The following is a 20,174-nucleotide window of genomic DNA, read 5'->3' on the forward strand; positions in this document are numbered from 1 at the left end:
TATTTATAGAACAAAAATGTAAAGTGGTTAGTTTGTTTAAGCAAATCCTTGATTGGTGGAGGAAAAATAACCAAATTTTCCTCCAAAACATGTTGATTTTAAATTATGTATTCGGAGGTCAGAGGCGCAGACTGCCTCTGACTCGTGGCTTCTGTCTTAGGAGCTCTGCAGGCCAAAACGATCCGTTTTGAATGTTCAGTAAATGAGGAAAAAACTTTGGGCCGAATATTTTGGGCCCAACACTTAGAAATAGTTTCCTGAATCTAAATTCGATCAAAATATTTTTGTACGGTTTACGAGATTATCAACTTGAAAAATGTGTGAATTTGTAATAGCATCAATCTTTATAAGGCTACATTTGAAAATATTTTGACTAAATTCGAATTTAAGAGACCATTTTTAATCATTTTACAAAATACAAAATCTAAAATTGCATTTTTAAAATAAAAGTCCATCATAAAATTAAATGAAAAGACAAATACCTAAAATAGTATAAACCTTTATTTTACCAAACAATCTTTAAAGGAAATTTTATGAATTATTGGATTTTACTTTTTATATTCTTGATTGTACAAGTAAATACATCAATACATACACAAAATTTATACGTAACGTTATATATTAATCATTTTGTATACTGGTCGGTGCAATTTGTCTCAGCAAAGCAAAAAAAAAAAAAAAAGATTGATGTAATTTGTTTCTTCTGTTTGAAAATGAAATAAAAATCACCTATATACTATACTACCTAACCGTTGTAGTAGGTAAACGATGTATTCTTCTCACTAAATACAATATATATGATTATTCTTAAATTAAAATGAAAAAAAGGTGTCTCTATCGTTATCAACAATATTAATTCAACGAAATATAATGACAATTCATGACATATATAGCCTGAAAAAGAATAATTTCTCATAATAATCAGAACCAATTTAATGATATACAAGAATGAGAAGGATGATATGACATAAGAATAGGCTAAGAAAGAATCATTTGGCCAAAATGGTTTTCTTAAAAAATTAAATTTAAGAGGGAAATAGTCACTAGATAGATTAGATAGGCTTAAATTGCGTATGGAATAGTAGTGGGCACCTCTTCCATTCTTCCACTATTATTAATTTGAATTTGTAGATGCCGTGACCAATTGTGATCACGTGAACTACAATTTTTTCAAACCTATAAATATTTTATTGACCCATTTAGACTTAGGCATCATTGAAGTTGAAACACATATATACAATACAAGTCTTTTAATATGAGATCCATGTCATTTGATGTTAACAACTATTGATAAGATTATTATTATTATTATTATTAATCTATTATGGTTTTGGTTTAATCACTTTCCTTGATTCCACAATGATCTTGTAACATTTTTTAGTGGAATGATTTAATTGGGTTTAGCTTCAAAGTTTAGTTATGATTAGTTTTATTACTTGTTACTTAGCACCTAGTCTATTTGGTGGAAGGAATAGATGGGTGGCTATAGCTAAGAATGAATGGTAATATCAAGGAGCAACACTAATCCCATCAATTGTTTAGTTTAGTGAGAAATACGTCAAAAGTGAAATAGAAAAAATATTTATTTATTTATGAAATTAGTATATAATTATGGAGTTTTTGAGTTTTTGTGGTGCAACTCCAACCCCAAAATGAGGTATACTCGTGTATTTTATTCGTGTTTTTGGCACGTGAATAGTTTTAATTTTATTTTTTTATAATTACGTATGTTGTAATTATTTAGAACATTCTGCAAATCTTTTTAAAATTCTGAATAATTTACCGTATTAAAAATAAGATTCAAACAATTTATTACACGTAACTATATTTTTTATGCACGTAGAAAACAACATGTTCGAATATTATTTTTAGCAATACAAATTATTAAAAAATTTATAAAAATTTATAAAAATTATAAATAAATATAATGTATACAGTCATTAAAAAATTATACAAAAAACAAATAAATGCATCGGTATACTTCTTTTTGGGGTGTGCAGCACAAAATTTCCCAATAAATATTTAATCATCTTTGATGTAAAAGAGGAACGACGATGGAAATCCTATGTTTAGATAATAGGTCCAACTTTATAATCCCTTTTAAGGGTTTCTAATCGGAAATTGAGGCAAGATTGAATATAAATTATACATGTTAGCACAAATTTATCTTGAATCTTTATTTATAGTTATATAAGGTCAGCTCGATAATTTGGAATTAATACCATATACGAGAATTTATAATTTTTGTAATTTTAATTATCGTTCATTCTTTTTAATCAAACTTTAACATTTAGAAACCTTTCAACTTGAGGAACCAACCTTGATTAAGAACATATTTTGGCCAGCTAATAAAAAGTTAGGATTGTACCCTTGAACATACTCTACATATGTTTTCATACGTTGCTAATGATTTTTCTTGTAAACACTCCAACCTAAAACTTATAAAATTAAACATAGGGATTGATAACTATTAGCAAACCCCCTTGCGTTTACACCCATTGGGCGAGTTGGATGGCCTATAAGAATTTTAAATCGGTTTATGTCATAATCAGTTTGAGTTATAAGTAATTTATATTCTACCCAAATAAAGAATTTTTTTTTAACCTGTCCAACGGTTTGGGCGGGTTGGTTGGGTTAACCCGTCCAAACTGTTATAATATTTTTTTTACAATATGTTGTTAGTGTAATTGTTATATATCAAGCTTCAAAAATTCAAAATTTTTTGTAACTTTTAAAATATTAATTGAATCAACATTAAAGTGTTAAACAAACATTTATTCTTAAAATAAAAAAAATATATTAAAAAGCTTAAAGTCCAAGAAAATATTTTTAAAAAATAAAAGTATAATTGGGCGGGTTGGACCTATTTTTCATCCCGCCCAATTAAAGATTGAGCGGGTTAAATTTAACTTGGGTTTTCCGGGTTGCATTTTTTTCAATTTTTTTGGGTTGGTTTGGGTAGTTTATTTAGATTGGGCGGGTTCCAAATTTTTTTGCACAACCCTACTAATAACGCACTACTCTAGTCACCTACCTATTTTTGCAAACTTATCCTAACGACGAAATAAAAAAATGCTACTCCACTAAGTAAACAAAATAAATAAATAAAGTGTAGATCCAATTTGTTACCAAATATTTTATTAATTAAAATACAAATTTGGTGCCTTATGTTTTCAATAATGTTAATTCGGTATTATATAATTTTAAATCATACATATTTGATATCCTCAACCTAAATTTGATCAATATGACCAAACTGTCCAGATTTCAAATTCAAACTTAATTACTTAATTTCATATATATATATATAAGGTACAAACAAAGTACAATATACATTTGCTTAGTTTTATTTAGAATATTTATTAATTATTTTTATTAAGTTTTTATAATTGTCATATAAATTTTAAATAAATAAATAGTATTATATATAAAAGAATGACATAAACATATTAAGAAATAAAAATTGTTTATGGTTTTTTTTAAATAATACAATAACATTTTAGATCACAAACTATCTTATTTAAGGAGCAAAACATTTATAATATTATTCAAATCACACATCAATGATTGGAGTAGAAACTTCTTTATTCTTGATAGAACATAAATATTATTCTAATTTCTTATTTAGTTACACAATTATATTATTTATTCACACATGACACTTATATATAATGTATTTATTATGTATTATATATTATTGTGATAATAATATTTCATATTATTATATATATTAAAATAATTATTAAATTTATAGTTTTGTATTAAACATAACTATAATAATGATTAACGTCCAAACGTGACTTCTACTAAGCGGTAGTTGTAGTATAAATGGGTGATCGATTTCACAACGAGGTAACTAAGAACAAAAGTATCAGTAGAAAAATAAACACAAAAGATTAGTGATGGAAATGGAGATTTGATATTTTTTTGTTGTCTTTTTTTATGAAATGATAAAATGAGACAAGTGAAATAAAAATAAGATGTAATCAAGAGTTGAAAAGTATAAAGGTTTCAAGAATCATCCATTTGCTTGTTTAGTTACTTGATTTACAAAACTACACAAGTAAATAATTCGCATCCCAACATTTACTTGGAAAATCTAACATTAAAGTCCATATTTTTTTTTAACAGAAGTCAATTTGAGTTATAGAGTTCTTTTAATTTAGGACCACAATGTTAATCTATAAAAAATCTAAAAATGACAAAATACCCAAGGGTAATAATGTAATAGAAGATTATACATAAAATTATATATCAATATTTTTTTTACTACTTAGAAACACATAGAAAGTGCATTATTAATCATATATATTATTAGCACAAGTAAATAAAGACGAGATTGAAAGAGCGTAAACAACTCAAATGCATTACATTAAGAACATAGTAAATCAAAGTAACAAAATAACATCACTAGCATATGAAATTATCCCTAACCTTCCTACGAAGATTTGACCATTATGCTCATCATTCTCACAAAATTCTAAGAAGAAAGCATGAGAAGAAAGTGAGCATAAATTTTGCTATGGTTTCTTTACTTTCCAAATTACATATCAAATGTGAAAGAAGAATCCCTATTTATAAAAAAAGAAAATGACTAAAAAGAATTAAACTACAAATGAGGTTTACAAAATAAATCTGAAATATTAATAATAAAATAAGATTTTAAAAATAAAAAATTATTATTAATATTAGCCTAGCTATTTTAGTAAATATTCATCAAGCCCATTTTTCTAAATATATAATCATATCTGAAATAAATACTTTAGTTGTTTCTAATAACCAAGTTCACACATATCACAATAACATGTACTTAGAAAATTCCCAAAACATTAAAGATATATAACACTTATCATAATATCTTACACTCAAAAAATTCTCAGAATATTCAAGATATATATAACACATATCATAATTAATCAATAGATTAACAGCAAGGGATCTGGGCCTCAACTCGGTTCCACCATTAATGTCTCGGTTCCACCATTAATGTCCTGGTTCCAACCCGGACTATATTACCATTTTCCTGGCTCCAACCTAGACTGTATATTTTTACCATGTCTTGGCTCCAACCCGGACTATATTTTTACCATATTCTGGCTTCGACCTGGACTTTAGCTTACTGTGTCCTGGCTCCAACCCGGACTATGTTACACTAAGGCCTTGGCTCCAACCCGAACCTACTTAGTCGCAAAATGCAAAAACATTACAAGAGTGGGATTAAGCATACCTTGGTCTTAACGACCCAAACGAAACTAGTGTAATCTAGTAATACAAGCACACCCTAGTATATTCATGTTATAGCCAAGAAGGGAAATGCTAACTTACATGGAGCCCTTAGTTCCCAGCTGTATTCTTAAAGCGAGTTTATTGCATGCAACTATTGTAGAATATTAGTTATAAGAATATGCCATAGTTTAATCCGAGTACACTGTACTAATTACAGTAACTGCCATAGTAATTACAATAACTTCATAGTGTATAAGGTTGGGTTTTTTTTTTTCAGTCTTTAAGTTATCGTAGGAAAACCGGCCTCACCGTAACACGCTCTCCATACTTTGTGTTTTAATATTCTTTCAATAAATAACTCTCTTATTTGATAACTTGTACTTTGATTTTAGAAAAGGGAGTTTTAACAACTCGCATCTTTAGAAAAATATCATAACTAATCAATCTTTTACGAAGTTCACCGCTTTCTATCATATACCAAAATACAGATTTTGACCTTTTAACTATTATTATCTGACAAAGTTACCCTTTGTTCATAAAAGTCCTTCATAACCTAAACTCCCATTTTTACCAAAATTTTATTGATAACCTAGAATCTCTTTTTGTGGTATTTTTTAAAAGAAGGACAATTGGACCCTTAATTTATAAAATGGTAAAAATCACACTTTAGTTAACTCAAGCCGATTTTGGATTTGTTAAACCTCCAAATCCTTAATTACCTTTGTAAAAGAACCATTTTTCCCATTTCCAAAATTTTACTTTCACTATTTGATTTAAAGTGATAAAGTCCCATTTTTAAACTTTTGCCATAAGTTGAGTTTTTTTTTTGGCCAAAGCCTTTTAACTATCGTTCACTTATTCTGTGTCATAAGGACGGGAACTAGGCAAAATCTCGCGTCAAAACTCGTTTTAGGTTAGGAGAATTAATCTCCCAAAACATCAATTTTTGTTATGGTCTAAAATTATTATTTTTCAGATTTTAGGGCAAACTTATAAAATTTGTTTCTCTTAAACCGTGACACAGTTTTCTCTTAAATTTTACAGGGGTCTTGATACATATATTCTTAACTAACTTCCTTCAAAATTTCATAATTTTTAGGATAATAAAACCCATTCAAATAATTAAAGCAATCTGGGAATGCTTGCTCCCAAAAGCTTTTTCTAGATTTTAGGGCAAACTTTGAAAATTTGTTTATCTTAAACCATAACATATTTTCCTCTGAAATTTTAAAGGGGCCCTTATACATGTATCAAATAACATCCTACCAAATTTCATAACTTTTAGAATAGTAAAAATCGTTCAAAAGATAAAGAAATCTGGGAAGTACATGCTATCGAGAAATTTTCCAGATTTGCATCACAATGCAAAAAAGTGCATAATTTGGGCTTAAAAATACATTTTTATGATTTTCCAAAGCCTAGCATCAAGTAATCTCAAAGCACTACACACTACATAAATTACTTTCACAAACAGAGGTAGTAGGGCGCGATCTGACCTGTTGGAAGCCAGACCATGAATTTTGGCAGCATGCATTTTTACTCACACTTAACCACAACAAGCATTTCTAGCATAAACCCTAGCCACATGCATGCATGAAATTCATAATATCACACAATTTCAAACGTAAGCATAAAATAGGCTCAAAAAACTATTGAAATACCCTATACAACTAGACCTACAAAAATCATCACAAAACTCAAAGAAGCAACCATAGATTTATACCTTTTGAAGCCCTAGCTTGGAGATGTATTACTTAGCTCTTCAAAAACTTCCCTTTGTGCTCTACAATCTCAAAACCGAGCCCTGTGTCCCACATGCAGATTTTTTAAGAAAGGATTAGGGTAGGAAGAACTTAGACGAGGGACAAGAACATGCAAACTTACAAAAACCTCTTATCTTGCTTTATTTGATCACAAAGGTGCTAAATCTTTGAGATCCAACTAGTGAAAGTTTATCTTGAACCCTAGAACACAAGATCAATGCCATGCATGGCTATTAGATTACATGCATGCACAAGGAAACCCCCTAGGTTTTCAATTTTGAAGGGAAAGAGAAGGAAATGCACAAGGAGTTTTATATTTACACTAGACAAGGATTTCTTCTTGAACTTCTTCCTTCTCCAATGGAGAAGATGAGTGTAGCTTGCTAAGAAGGGAGTTTGTTGCAGCAATGGAGGTTAGGGATAGAGGGGGTTTTGGGTTTGGAGAGAGAGTGATGGAGAGGAAGTGTTTAAGAGAAAAACAAAATGATTAAGCTCTTAACTTGTGAATAGGGTAAAACTCTTCATATTCTTGGCTTTTTGGGGTATGTTACCTAGCTCATGAGAGCTGTAGGGTCTACCCCCTAGCCTTGTTGCCCATCTCTCTCTCTTCCCTTGGAATTTACCTTTATGCCTTTGATTATTTTACCCCACACATAAAGAACTCAAGGGCCCTTTGGTAATTTTGTGCTCTAAATTTCCAAGCATAATTAAATAAATTATCTCGAGACCAAAAAAATAAAATTTGTCACAATATCACATAATTTTGCCAATTTATCACAAATTGACCAAAATGTCGTTAAAGGCCCGAGCAAGAAATTTTCATTCTGAAGCCCGGTTAATTGGAATTCAAACCTCAATTAATTATTTTAAAATTTATTAGCTCGACTATAAAGTCTCAGTTGGCAAAAATATTTTTATGCCATAGTATTCCCCATTTTATTTAAATCTGAGATTTTTCTACCATTAGGGTTTACCCCTTGGTCCAAGACCAATCTTTCTTTGCATAAGCCTAGACCATTTACCATATCATCACAATGACTATAAAAATTCACGAAATAACACAATTTCATATAATATCATTTATCAAAATAATATTCCACATGATTCTTCACCAGCTCGAACCGGCTACTAACATGTGTTCAAAACACGGGATGTCACAAATAATTTATAATATTTGAATTTATATTGATATAATTATTCAATATCTAGTCTTGTATTATATATTATTATAATAATGAGATTTTATAACATTTGAATTTATATTAATATAATGAATAAATATCTAACACAATCATACTATTTGGACACACGATACTTATATATAGAGAATTGATAAGGGGCACCACTGGTGCCCAACATCACAAAGAGGTGGCATATCTCTATTGGTGAAATCCAATATCGGGTCCCACATATTTTAATTTTATAACTATTATGGAGTATCACTAACTAATTATAGGGTGTCATCTCTTGTTCCGTTGGGCACTTTAAAGTACCAAATAGCAACACTCCTTATATATAATATATTTATTAAGTATTATATATTATTGTAATAGTAATATTTTATAAGATGTGAATTTATATCGATATAATTATTAAATATTTAGTTTTATATTAAATATTATTATAATAATATTTTATAATATTTAAATTTATATTAATATAATTATTAAATATTTATTATAGCAAAATTTTATAAAAAATAGGAATATATATTATATGTTATATATTATTATAATGATAATATTTTATAATATATTCATATAATTATTAAATATCTAGTTTTGTATTATATATTATTATAATAATGATATTTTATAATATTTAAATTTATATTAATATAATTAAGAAATATCTAATCTAGTATTAAATATTATTATAATAATAATATTTTATAACATTTGAATTTATATTAATATAATTAATAAATATCTAATGATATTTTATAATATTTGAATTTATATTAATATAACTAATAAATATTTATTTTTAATTGGTTTTAAAAGAATATTTCATTAAATATTTGAATTATTCTGTTAAAGTTAACAAAAGAATCCATTAAAACCAAAAAATTTTGTTATCAACACATTTTTTTTTCTATAGAAGAGATATATATTTAAAAACAGTTTGGTCATATTAAGAAAATTTTATTAACTAAATTTGGGCCTAGGGTACAAAATACGCACGATTTCAAATTACAGGGTACCAAATCAACATTATTAAAAACATAGGGTATCAAGTCTGTATTTCAAAAAAACACAACACCAAATAAGTATTTACCGACAAATAAATAAAATATTTGTAACAAAACTATATAAATTGCTCTAAAAGCTGTACTTAAATACTTAAATAGTTTTTTTAATAGCAAAATTGTTGAGATTGTTTAGGAGATGTATCACTTGACGTGTCCGTACAATTACATGGTTTTAGCTCTAAATGATGTGTTCAAAACTCTAATCCTATTGGTTAAACTTAATCACGGTGCCTACACTATAAATAATGGTTATTAGAGTTGTATTGATCACACTTTACAATTCTCTCTTTAACCTCTTTGTCTCTAGCTCTCATTGAACATTCATTTTCTCCAAGAAACTCATCAAGCATTGCTTGACTTGTATGAGTGTCAAGACTTGTTTAATCTCACTTCTCATTCCACGTTGGTGAAACTTCAATCAACTAATGAAAGACTTGGAATAGAGATTTTGGACAACAATATACTTATTGTGGCAAGCCTTAGTTTCCAAAACAAAGGTTGTATCTCTCTAAACCCTAACTTTATAATTGTGTTATTGTATTGTGATTTACTTCTTTAATTATGTTCATTATTGTTAGTATTGATGATTAAATGTTATAATAATTTAATCACTTGTTATTTGATTTTCAATATTTACATTCATACTTTGAATATGATTATTTGATTTTCAAGATTTGCATTCATACTTTGAAAATATTTGCATTCATATTATGCATGTGATTCTTGATTAGTCTATAGATTTTGTATTGTTTTATTCATATTATTCATTGTTGTTAATTTAGAAAGCGTAAGTCATAAATTCCCAACAAATAATATATCACATCATACATTTGATGTAATTGTTGGTATCTCGTCGTTAAGTTTATTTCAAAATTCGAATAATTATGGCAAAAATATCTAAGTTGTTCTATAACTTAGATACTTTTGTCGCAATTATTTGAATTTAGGATTAGACTTGATGACAAAGCAACAACAAATGTGTGATGAAATGTATTTTTGTTAAAAAAATTAATTTAAATATTTAAGTGAAACTTTTGAAACAATTTAAATATATGGATACTTGTTGCAAATAAAAAAAAACCATAAATCTTATAATTCACCTAAAAGGCTAGAAACATTTTATATGTAACAACGTTGACACAATGGTACCCACACTCATTTTCTAATTCTTAGTTTTTGTATTTTCAAATTTTTAGATAAGAGTCAAGTACATTTTTCAAACTTGATTTAACATATGAGAGCTTTGTTCAAAATCAAGACATAGCATAGCATATGCTCCATCCCTCCACCGAAGGAAAATTAATTTTGTCTTGTTCCTTTCGCGGCTGATTAGGTTAGTAGTACTTATCATCTCTCTCTACATATTTCTATAATACTTTTCTACATCCGAAATTCCGGGCAGTGATGGGAATATTATATATATATATATATAATACTATTTATAGATATATATGCATAAATATATTTTATTTTATTTTTAGGAAATGGGACCAACTAAATCCTTGAATTGGACAATTTGAGGGCTAAATGGGTGAACTTGGTTTCAAAATGAAAAGTGTGTTTGTCAAGAAGAGCCGTCACTACAACAGCCCTCAAAGAAAATTTAAAAATGGAGGCATTTGTTCTTTACTGGCTGAATATGTTGGTGTGATATATGTTCAACTATTTACATACCTATCTTTCTCTAATTCTTACACCTTTTGGAATTTGATTCTGACCTTCTTAACGGTTGATTAACTAATCAAATTTTAAAACTTTGGAGAGATTATAAAAGTCACTTTCTCATTTATTAGATTTGATCAGTTTCATTTCACATGCAGTGCACTTAAAGGTGAGACACTAACATTGATATTTGAATCAAAGTACATAACATAACATAACATTTTGATTTTGAAATAATATCTCTATTAGAAGATATACTATCAAGTATTCTATTTAAATTAAATGTGAAAGCAAAAGAAAAGCTAGTGCATGAACTGCATTATTCTCACCAAGATTAACATTGTTACTACTAATTAATAAATATCTTATTATAGTAGTAAGGCCAAAAAAGAAGAAGAAGAAGAATCCTTATATTCTTTAATGTAGATTTTATGTTTGATTTTTGCTACTTATTTTTAAGAAGGTTAGAGTTGCATGTTTGTATTGTTATAGAACTAGAATTGATTTTATCCTTTGGAAGGGTGATTGGAAATTATATTCTCTACCTAGCTAGCTTTAATATATATATATATATCTGTATATGTGTATGTATGTATGTGTATGCACATTATATAGTGTTTTTATGTTACACGTATATGTATAGTGGAATGGAAAAGAGAAGAAAGCAACTAGCTGAAATGACCTCAGAAATTTATACTTTACAGAAATGAAAGATATGTCATTAAAGTTCTTTACTTACCTGAGAAAATTTAGCTTAATTGTATAGTATGCACTATGCACTTGATGTTAACCTATAAATAAACCTACCCTTTAAAAACAAGAGCTATTGCTTAGTGAATTGCAGACCAAATTAGCAATACAATTACAGACCAGGCCAGCAATAGTATGGGCCTACCATGCTCTAACCCACATATATATATATAGCCTTTTTCATTGTTCTTTTCCTTTTGTTCTATTATATTTTCTGTTCTTGTTTTTATGTGTTTTTTCTTATAAGCAATAATGAGCCTTGATATGTCTTTTTATTTTTGGGTCTTGGCCCTGAATGACATTAATTGAGGATGCATAGTTTTGTTTTCCTGTGTGCATGGATGTGTGTGTCTTTTTCGGTCCATTGGATTCAAGATTGATATGACATTACTATGAATGCATAATTTGGACCCTTTAGAGAGATTTTTATGTTCCTCTTCTTTTCCATGTTATTAATATCTACTATAAAGGTAATGGAATAAAAAATGTACTTAATGCCTCTTTTTTATTATTGATATGAGTATGATGCTTATTAGATACCTCTCATGTTCTGAAAAAGGGCATGTACTACTACTATATGTGTTGATCACTATATATCATGAAGGGTTTCTCAAATATCAAAATAGATATTAAGAAGAGACAGAAAAAAAAAAGTTTTTACCCTAGAATTTTGAGCAGGTAAGATGCCAAAAGGATTGAACAGCAAAGGGTTTTCTGAAGTTACCTTAGTACATTGAATAATATCTACAAAAATTATATTGTTGTTCACTTGCTACATATATATAAGCTTGACTCGATTTATGCATATACATAAATATATATTTTTATATATTATATAATGACCCATTTATTCATTTTTTTTTATTTAACCAAGACAAGAACACTTGGTTAGAAAAGGGTCCTGCAAAATTGGTAGATCTAATACCAGTGAAGAAAAAAAAGGACCAAAAAAAAACTAGATCAAATCCAGGATTGAATGGGATAGTTACACTTGAAGGAGTTCACTCCACTAATATGAGCAAATATATCTGAGGAATCAACCATATCATCCTCCTCTTTCACAACAACCTGTACAAGACAATGAATTGATGTGAGATGACATGATTAAAATAGATAGCAAGGCAAATGGGCAATCTTTAGAAGAGGAAATTTTTTATACCAAACTTGTAAATTTTGTCAAACATGAAGAAGAAGAAAAATGGCTCTACATGTAAAGATAATCATATATGAGAATCAAATCTTACTTCTTCATCATCATCCTCTTCATGATTGCCAGAAGTAGTTCTTGGGATCTCTCCAAAATCATCATTCTTGGCAAATCTTCCTCTAACTCGAGGACGGCTGTCTGCAAGCGTCTTTCGACAGGCATACTGCAGATTTTCTTGCACCATTAGTATTTGTTATGGCTAATGTATAACAGAAACTTGCATATTGGAAAGAAGAGAAGACATGAAAAATAAGTATGATTGAAATGAGAGAGACAACCTTGATTTTCTTGCTGAAGTTCCTTTCATTCCTTTTCTTCATGTATCTGTGGATCTTTTCTTTCCTTTGTTCAACTGAGAGCTTCCCTACTTTGAATGTTTGGTCTCCCATATTTGGAATATCAGTTGTTAAAGAAGTAGAATTCCCAGCTCCACCCATCAATTTTTGAGACTCAGTACCAAGTGCCTTTTTCAAGAGAAATGAGAATAAAATAAATGTTACAAACTGACTTTCTTCTATAGCAAAATACAACACCTAATCCTGTATCTTTTTTGAATTAGTTATAACATGATTGGGAGCATTATATTCTACCATAAAGCCAATAGTTTCTTGCTTTTTTACTAATGCAAGTGAATCAAAAAGTTCAAGAACAGCATAAAAGTGTGCTTTAGTCAAGCCTAAAGGACTCTTTTGTTGTGTGTATGAGCTTTTGTACTAAACCTCTGTCTTTAGAATTTGAAAGAGATATAATTAAGCATAAAGTATATGTTTTCATTTGTTGTGAAGACAAATGTGAGCAAATGGTACCTGAAGTTCACCAGCATTGAAAACCCTCTGCATAGTATCAGTACAGTAAAGTCCAGAAGTGTCTCCTTGATAATCCAACTCTTGTGGTTGCAGCTCAGAAGCCATGAGAATACTGGTATTGAAAATCCCAGAACTGTCAACAGACAAGGCAGCAGCATTCATGGCCCCTGAAGGCAAGTATGTTCCCATGGCAGGGCCAAGGAAAGAGCAGGAAGGAGAAGAAGGGTTGAGAGGCACATAAGAAGGCACTGAAGACAAGCAATCCTCTTCGAAAACTGATGGCAAAGAAGCCGACATAAGAGGGCCAACTGAGTCTACAGGGTACTGTACTGAAAATCCATCAACAACAGAATCTGCCAATGATATCTGTGGCTGTATTGAAGAGAAATCAAATTGGTCTTGTTGAGTTCCAAGGATTAATTGAGGGACAGAAAAGGAAGGGGATGGAGAGAAGTCAATTGAGGCTGATATGTCATTGTCCATTTCTTCTTGTGAATCAAATATGATTGAGATATTGTTACTATTGTTAGTGGTGTTGGTGTTGGTGTTGGTGTTAGTGCTAGTGGCCGTGGGGATCGAGCCAGCCTCGGCTGTGCTAGTGTTGCCATTGTTATCAGCATAGCCAGTGAACTTTTCAATATCCTGAGGCAGTGATAGATTTGGTGCATAGGATGAGTTCTCTTCATAGCAACAATTTGAGCAAGAAGTAACCTCATCAGAATTCTGAAGGGTCTCAGGAAATAGTTCATGATCACAGAACTCAAAAATCTGAGCACTTAAGTGGCTGGAAATATCGTCCTGCAAAATAGCATATTCAAAAACATCAACACAACCATCTAACAGTAACATATACATAACATTTAAAGTCTTATCATCAATTTATACTCTGACCTTTGCTTTAAGCAAACGAGAAGTATAATTCTTCATATTTCTTACTATGGGGGGTCCCCAAATCCAAACTAGAACAACTCTTTCTACCTATCTCTCATGAAAGAAAATAAGAAAAAAGAAACATCATGACATTCTGTTGTTTACCAAGTTATTGGTCTGGTTTCCATTAACCAATCTTCCATGTCGATTAGTGATCAATTCGGTATTTTGTGTTCAAAAATAGAAAGGTGTGACTTTGTGTCCCATGTGACATGTAGGACATGTTTTAGCAAAAAATCAATGGTACAAGCAAAGAAGGGGAGCTCATGCAATGTTGGTTCTGTTCAATTTATAGAAACAGCTTAGTTTGAACAAACATTTGGAATTGAAAAGCACTACAATAAAAGAACTACAGCCAATTTCGTTTTCCATGTTAAATGCTTCTTCTTCATAAAGGCTTTCTCACCCATCTAAATGAACATAAAACGAATCAAGATTAAGACAGCTTATATCAGAAGCATATAAAGCTAACATTATTCCACAATAATCAAAGTAGAAATTAACTATCAAGGACAATCCCCGATTAGATTAGATAATTCTATAGTGTAATGGTGCTATTTGAAAATGACATTTAAGTGGGCATATTTGATACTAGAGAAAGAGAGAGAGAAAGAAAGAAAGAAAGAATGAAAAAACTTGTTCAAAGAAATGAATATGTACTTTTTCCGTAATTGTATTATTGGGTTGCAGATATTTGATAGCAACTGCTAAGGCATTCTCTTTTGACTTGGTCTTAACTCAATCATCGGACAAATTCTTTTGGAGATGTGAAATCTTCTTACATAAGTTATGGCTTAATAATTATTGGTCCCAAAATTCAGTGTAATTTTCCAGAGAAAAAAAAAATGTAAGAACATTGTATTGCACTATTTACCAAAGTGGGAGTTTATATCACCAGATTTTGAACTTTTAGAGGAATCCCATTTGAAAAAGAAAAAAAAGCATATGAAGGAAAAGTTCTAGAGCCAAAAAGATAAGAGAAAACAAAAACAAAAAAGAAGAGAAAGAGAAGGAAAAAAGGTTGTAAAATAAAACTTCATGCGCACTTGACTCAACTTTAAACAAAGCCTTTTTCTTTTCAATCTCAGTAATCATTTCCAAAACAACACAAAATGCATACAATGATTTTCTAAGCAATATTTAATCAAAGCCCACATATAAATACACATACTTCAACAACAAGAAATTAAAAAATATATTTATATATATACAAAGCACAAACGACCCAAGTTCAGAATCACCCCAACAAAAACAAAGAACCAAATAATAATCATAACCATAAACCAAAAAAGATTATTGCTTTGCATGCATGGAACCAAAAAAAACAAAACAAAAGAAGACATTTTTAAAGGTAGAAAATTACAGCAACGGGAAGCATCTCCGGCTGATGAACCACGTCCTGCAACATGGGCTTCTTTCTTCTTCTTCTTCTTTGTTTTTTTTTTGGGTTTTTTTTTCTTTGGTGGGTGTTAATTGTTGAAAACCAACTCTCTTAAAATAGCAAAAAAAAGGTGTATAGCAGTAACAATATTAATTCAAAGCGTTTTCTCCTCTCCTCTGTTTCGAGCTCGAAATAATGTGGAAAGTATAACAAAAACCAGTGCTTATTGTTCTTCAACGTAAACAAACCAACCGAACAAAGACAGAAGAGAGAGGAAAAGGAGGTGACAAAGAGTAACAGTTCATATACAGATACCTATATAGTTGCGAACACAGGGCATATTTGGATGATGCTATGTATGTATTTATATATATATGTGTGTGTGTGTGTTTATATATGTATGTGTGTGTGTCCGTAACCAGGCCGTACCGTACGTCGGTCTTAGCAATGGGCACTAATCTTTTGGGAGCAAAGGGGTCAACCCGAGCCTCACGCCTCACCACTACACTGGGTCTCACCTCTATTCACTGTGTCCACGTGGCATAATCTCATTCGTTGAAGCTATATCAATGAGACCAGGGTCCTGACACGTGGCGTGCGTATGGTGACATGGCATTTTGATACTAATTATACAATTTTTTTTATTATTTATTTTTGGGTGTTGGTGTAAGAGAAATTGGTACGTTGACCAAGCCTTTACCATTTCCCTCGCCGATTTTTAGTATAATGGTCAATTAGATCCCATAATAGCCCTGTTTTCCTAAATTATCCATTTGGTTTTTTTATTTATTTATTTTTTTTTTAATTTTTTAATTTTTATGAAGAAGAAGTACTGCCTTATGTACCTGTTATATGTATAGCATACCTCATCAACTGGGTCAGATGAGTTTTGATTCAAAGTTGGGTAAGTTGGATTGTCAGAAATAGCATTACAAGAACATGAGCTAATAGCTATATAGTACTATATTAGTCATCAGACTTAGTCTACAATTAATTTGTAGGATGTCAGATCATTTTGAGCAATGCTTCACTATTATTTGAATATTTTATTAGGAGAATGCATACAATTTTTTGTTGAAATATTTTATTGAAGTTAATTTTCAAAATACTTCAATGTGTTTTATAATTAAGTAGTATATATTTTTCGTTGGAACCCCAATGTTGGTCAAACAAGTGGCATTTAAAAAAAAAAAAAAACCAATTAGGGAATTATTTATGGTGTACCCTATTTGTATAGGTGCAACACCCTTTTGTGTTTTTTGCACGTGAATAGTTTTAATCCTATTTTTTTTTGGGTATAATGGTGTACACTATAACTACTTAGGATAACTTGTAAATCTTTAGAAACTTATGAATAATTTATAGTTTCGAAAACAATACTTGAATAGTTTGTTTTATTTTATACATGTGTGAAACAAATTGTTTGAACCTTATTTTCAGCACTATATATTATTAAGAATTTTCTAAAAACTTGTAGGATGTTTTAAATAACTACAATGTATACCGTCGTATAAAAAAAATTTGAATTATAACTATCCATGTGTCTAATAGCAGAGACATGGGGTTGGCATTCTTTGGGTTGCTTGGGTTGTGTGGGTGGCTTAGGTTTGGCTTGGCCTCAACGAATTTTGGGTCTATGCAGGATGTCAAGGGGCTGGGGGCTTACAGTTACCTGGTTGCTTTCTTTAGCTTCAGTTTTCATATCTTAATTTTAGTTTGTTTAGTTTTTTCAATAATGGTGTTTATGACCCATCGTTCCACTACCTTATTAAGAGAGTTAGTGGCCTTCATGGAGGTGCTTTGTTGTGTTGATGTGGTAGAGCCAATTAGCATGCCTATTTTTGGACAACACTTGGATGAATTTCTCTAAGATCTAGATTTGAGGTTTGTCCAATAGAATATTGGTTCCTTAAATCGTGATCTTCGGCGTGCTGCGTTGGTGCTCATAGATCTTGTGGATGGTTGTTTTATTTTCAATCATGGTATTTATTTTACCCTTAATCTTTTGAATGATTGCAAGTCTTTAACTATTGTTGTAGTTGATAATTCTTTAATGTTGCACATTATAAACAACTTGGTAAGTTTATGTTGGTCATTAAAATTTGTTTTTTAAGCAATTCAACTTGTTATGAGCTTTGTATGATTAACCCTATGAATAATGAAAATTACCTATTCTCTTTATATAAAAAAAATGGAAGCCCAATATCATATTCTAAATGACATTTCCTTCTTAATTTTAATATGGTACTAGCTTAGGAACCTAAGCTTTGGCATTTCTCTACCCCTGTACCACTGCAAATTGGGAGAGAATAATAACACAATTTTAGTATAGGATTGATGTGACAGTTAGAATCACGTGATCCGTAAGGGGAAAGACCGGGTAAAGCTGTGCAATCCCACACCGCCTGGGGAAGGTCAAGTGTGATGATTCTAAGACTGTGTAGGTCTGGGACTACACAGTTGAAGAGGGCTTAAATGGATTGATGGGTACTATCTATATCAACAAGATGCATCTTCTTTTCGGTAGCCCATCACTTAAGAACTCCAAAAGTTAAGCGTGCTTGACCTGGAGTAACCTCAAGATGGGTGACCTCCTGGGAAGTTTTCCCAAAAAGCGTGCGAGTGAGGACAAAGCACGCTGGAAAGACTCGTATTGGTTTGTAGGGCCAGTCGTTATTCTAGGAAGCAGCCATAGTGACATGGGGCGTTACAATTGAGGTTTCAACTTATTAGCACTAATTGATTTTAAGTTGGAACACACCAAATATCTTTCAATTTGTAATATAGCATCGAGAGTCATGGTTAAGCTTTCCCACCTTTCTACCTTGACCTCCATTTGAGACCTTTAAGCCAATGTGTGCACTCTATCTTGTTCGATTATTTGAATTAGTTCAAACCAACTAATAGGATGACATGTATACCCACAAATGTTTCTATCAACTTTTGTGATGTTAAAATATATTCCTACAAACTTTTAAATTGGAACCATAATTCTAGTCCAAATAACATTTCCCTCCTAATTTTTAATAAGTATTTTAATCAAAGTCAAATTTAAAGAATTAAAGAGTAATTTTATGTATGCATGTAAAACATATAGATATATTTTAGTATTAGTTAAAATGTGCAAGTGTGACAAAGACTTTTTTTGACAAATAATTAATGCTCATTGATGAGAAACAAGAAGTACACAAGTCATAATACAAGGAGGAATCTCTTCCAACCAAGTAACCTTATTTTATATCTATAGTGCATATCTGACAAAGCTATGAGCAACGATATAACAAATACGCAACACAAAAACCAAATATACACATGTTACTCTACATGCCCACATGCGTCTTGAGGTGTAGAGAAACATCTTGGAAGATCTTAGTCTAAGTATTTGGAGACTGCTGGGATTGGATGTTCGTTGGAGATACGAAAAGATAGCAATGAATCTTGATTGTTCATCAACTACTACAATTCCTAATCTTTTCCATTTCATTGATTAATGTATGTATATTAATGGATATGTTATTTAAAGCTTGTTTAAATAATTTTTCTTAAATCTCTTGGGCCCACCACCCCATGCATTCCAATGCACACATGGTAAACATGTTACCAACATGTGCTATGAATGGACCTCGCGTTCCAATGATCTTAGAATTAAAGACTAGAGACCTATTACATAAAGGATGTATAGGATTCCTGGCTACTACAATAGATACCACTAACGTTGTAACCGTTGGACGAGAGGAAACTAGATTAGTTTGTGAGTTCCTAGATGTGTTCCCGGAAGATTTGCCTAGATTGCCACCGCATCGGGAGATTGAATTTGTTATAGAGTTGGCGCCTGGAAAAAAATTGATATCTAAGGCACTTTACAGAATGGAACCAGCAGAATGAAGGAATTTAAGGTTTAGTAACAAGAGTTGCCTGATTTAGGGTTCATTAAACCAAGATTTCACTGTGGGGTGCGCCGGTGTTGTTTGTAGAAAATAAGGATGGATCGTTGAGAATGTGTATTGACTACCAGGAGTTGAATAAGATAACTATCAAGAATAAGTATCCATTTTCAAGGATTTATGACTTGTTTGATCAGTTGCAAGGCAAGACAATGTTCTCAAAGATTGATCTTCGATCTAGTTACCAGCAGCTGAGGATCAAGGTAGAAGATATTCCAAAGATTGATTTTCGCACGAGGTATGTGCATTATGAG

The 20,174-nt window shown here is 30.6% G+C and overlaps 1 protein-coding gene across 2 annotated transcripts; it reads right to left on the reverse strand.

Moving 5' to 3' along the window:
* Positions 1 to 12,457: 12,457 nt before the first annotated feature.
* Positions 12,458 to 16,985, reverse strand: LOC133819663 (uncharacterized). 2 transcript variants are annotated; one of them, XM_062252963.1, is made up of 5 exons: positions 15,959 to 16,985; positions 13,666 to 14,463; positions 13,138 to 13,323; positions 12,897 to 13,022; positions 12,458 to 12,720 (listed from the first exon to the last, which is right to left on the reverse strand). In XM_062252963.1, the coding sequence occupies exons 1-5, from the start codon at positions 16,001 to 16,003 to the stop codon at positions 12,613 to 12,615; spliced, it is 1,263 nt and encodes a 420-aa protein (XP_062108947.1). In that variant the 5' UTR covers positions 16,004 to 16,985; the 3' UTR covers positions 12,458 to 12,612. The 2 variants fall into 2 exon arrangements, with proteins under 2 accessions (XP_062108947.1, XP_062108948.1); XM_062252964.1 differs by lacking the exon at positions 15,959 to 16,985 and adding an exon at positions 14,557 to 15,053.
* Between the last annotated feature and the right edge of the window lie 3,189 nt (positions 16,986 to 20,174).

Source organism: Humulus lupulus, chromosome 2 (assembly GCF_963169125.1).
Source record: "Humulus lupulus chromosome 2, drHumLupu1.1, whole genome shotgun sequence".
Classification (NCBI taxonomy): domain Eukaryota; kingdom Viridiplantae; phylum Streptophyta; class Magnoliopsida; order Rosales; family Cannabaceae; genus Humulus; species Humulus lupulus.

What these genes read in the sequence shown, in the direction of transcription:
- LOC133819663 (XM_062252963.1), bottom strand. Translation starts at nt 16,003, where the DNA reads ATGTTGCAGGACGTGGTTCATCAGCCGGAGATGCTTCCCGTTGCT. An exon ending in TCAATGCTGGTGAACTTCAG is followed by an intron (nt 13,324 to 13,665) that starts GTACCATTTGCT and finishes CTCTTGAAAAAG; the next exon opens with GCACTTGGTACTGAGTCTCA. An exon ending in ACTTCAGCAAGAAAATCAAG is followed by an intron (nt 13,023 to 13,137) that starts GTTGTCTCTCTC and finishes GAAAATCTGCAG; the next exon opens with TATGCCTGTCGAAAGACGCT.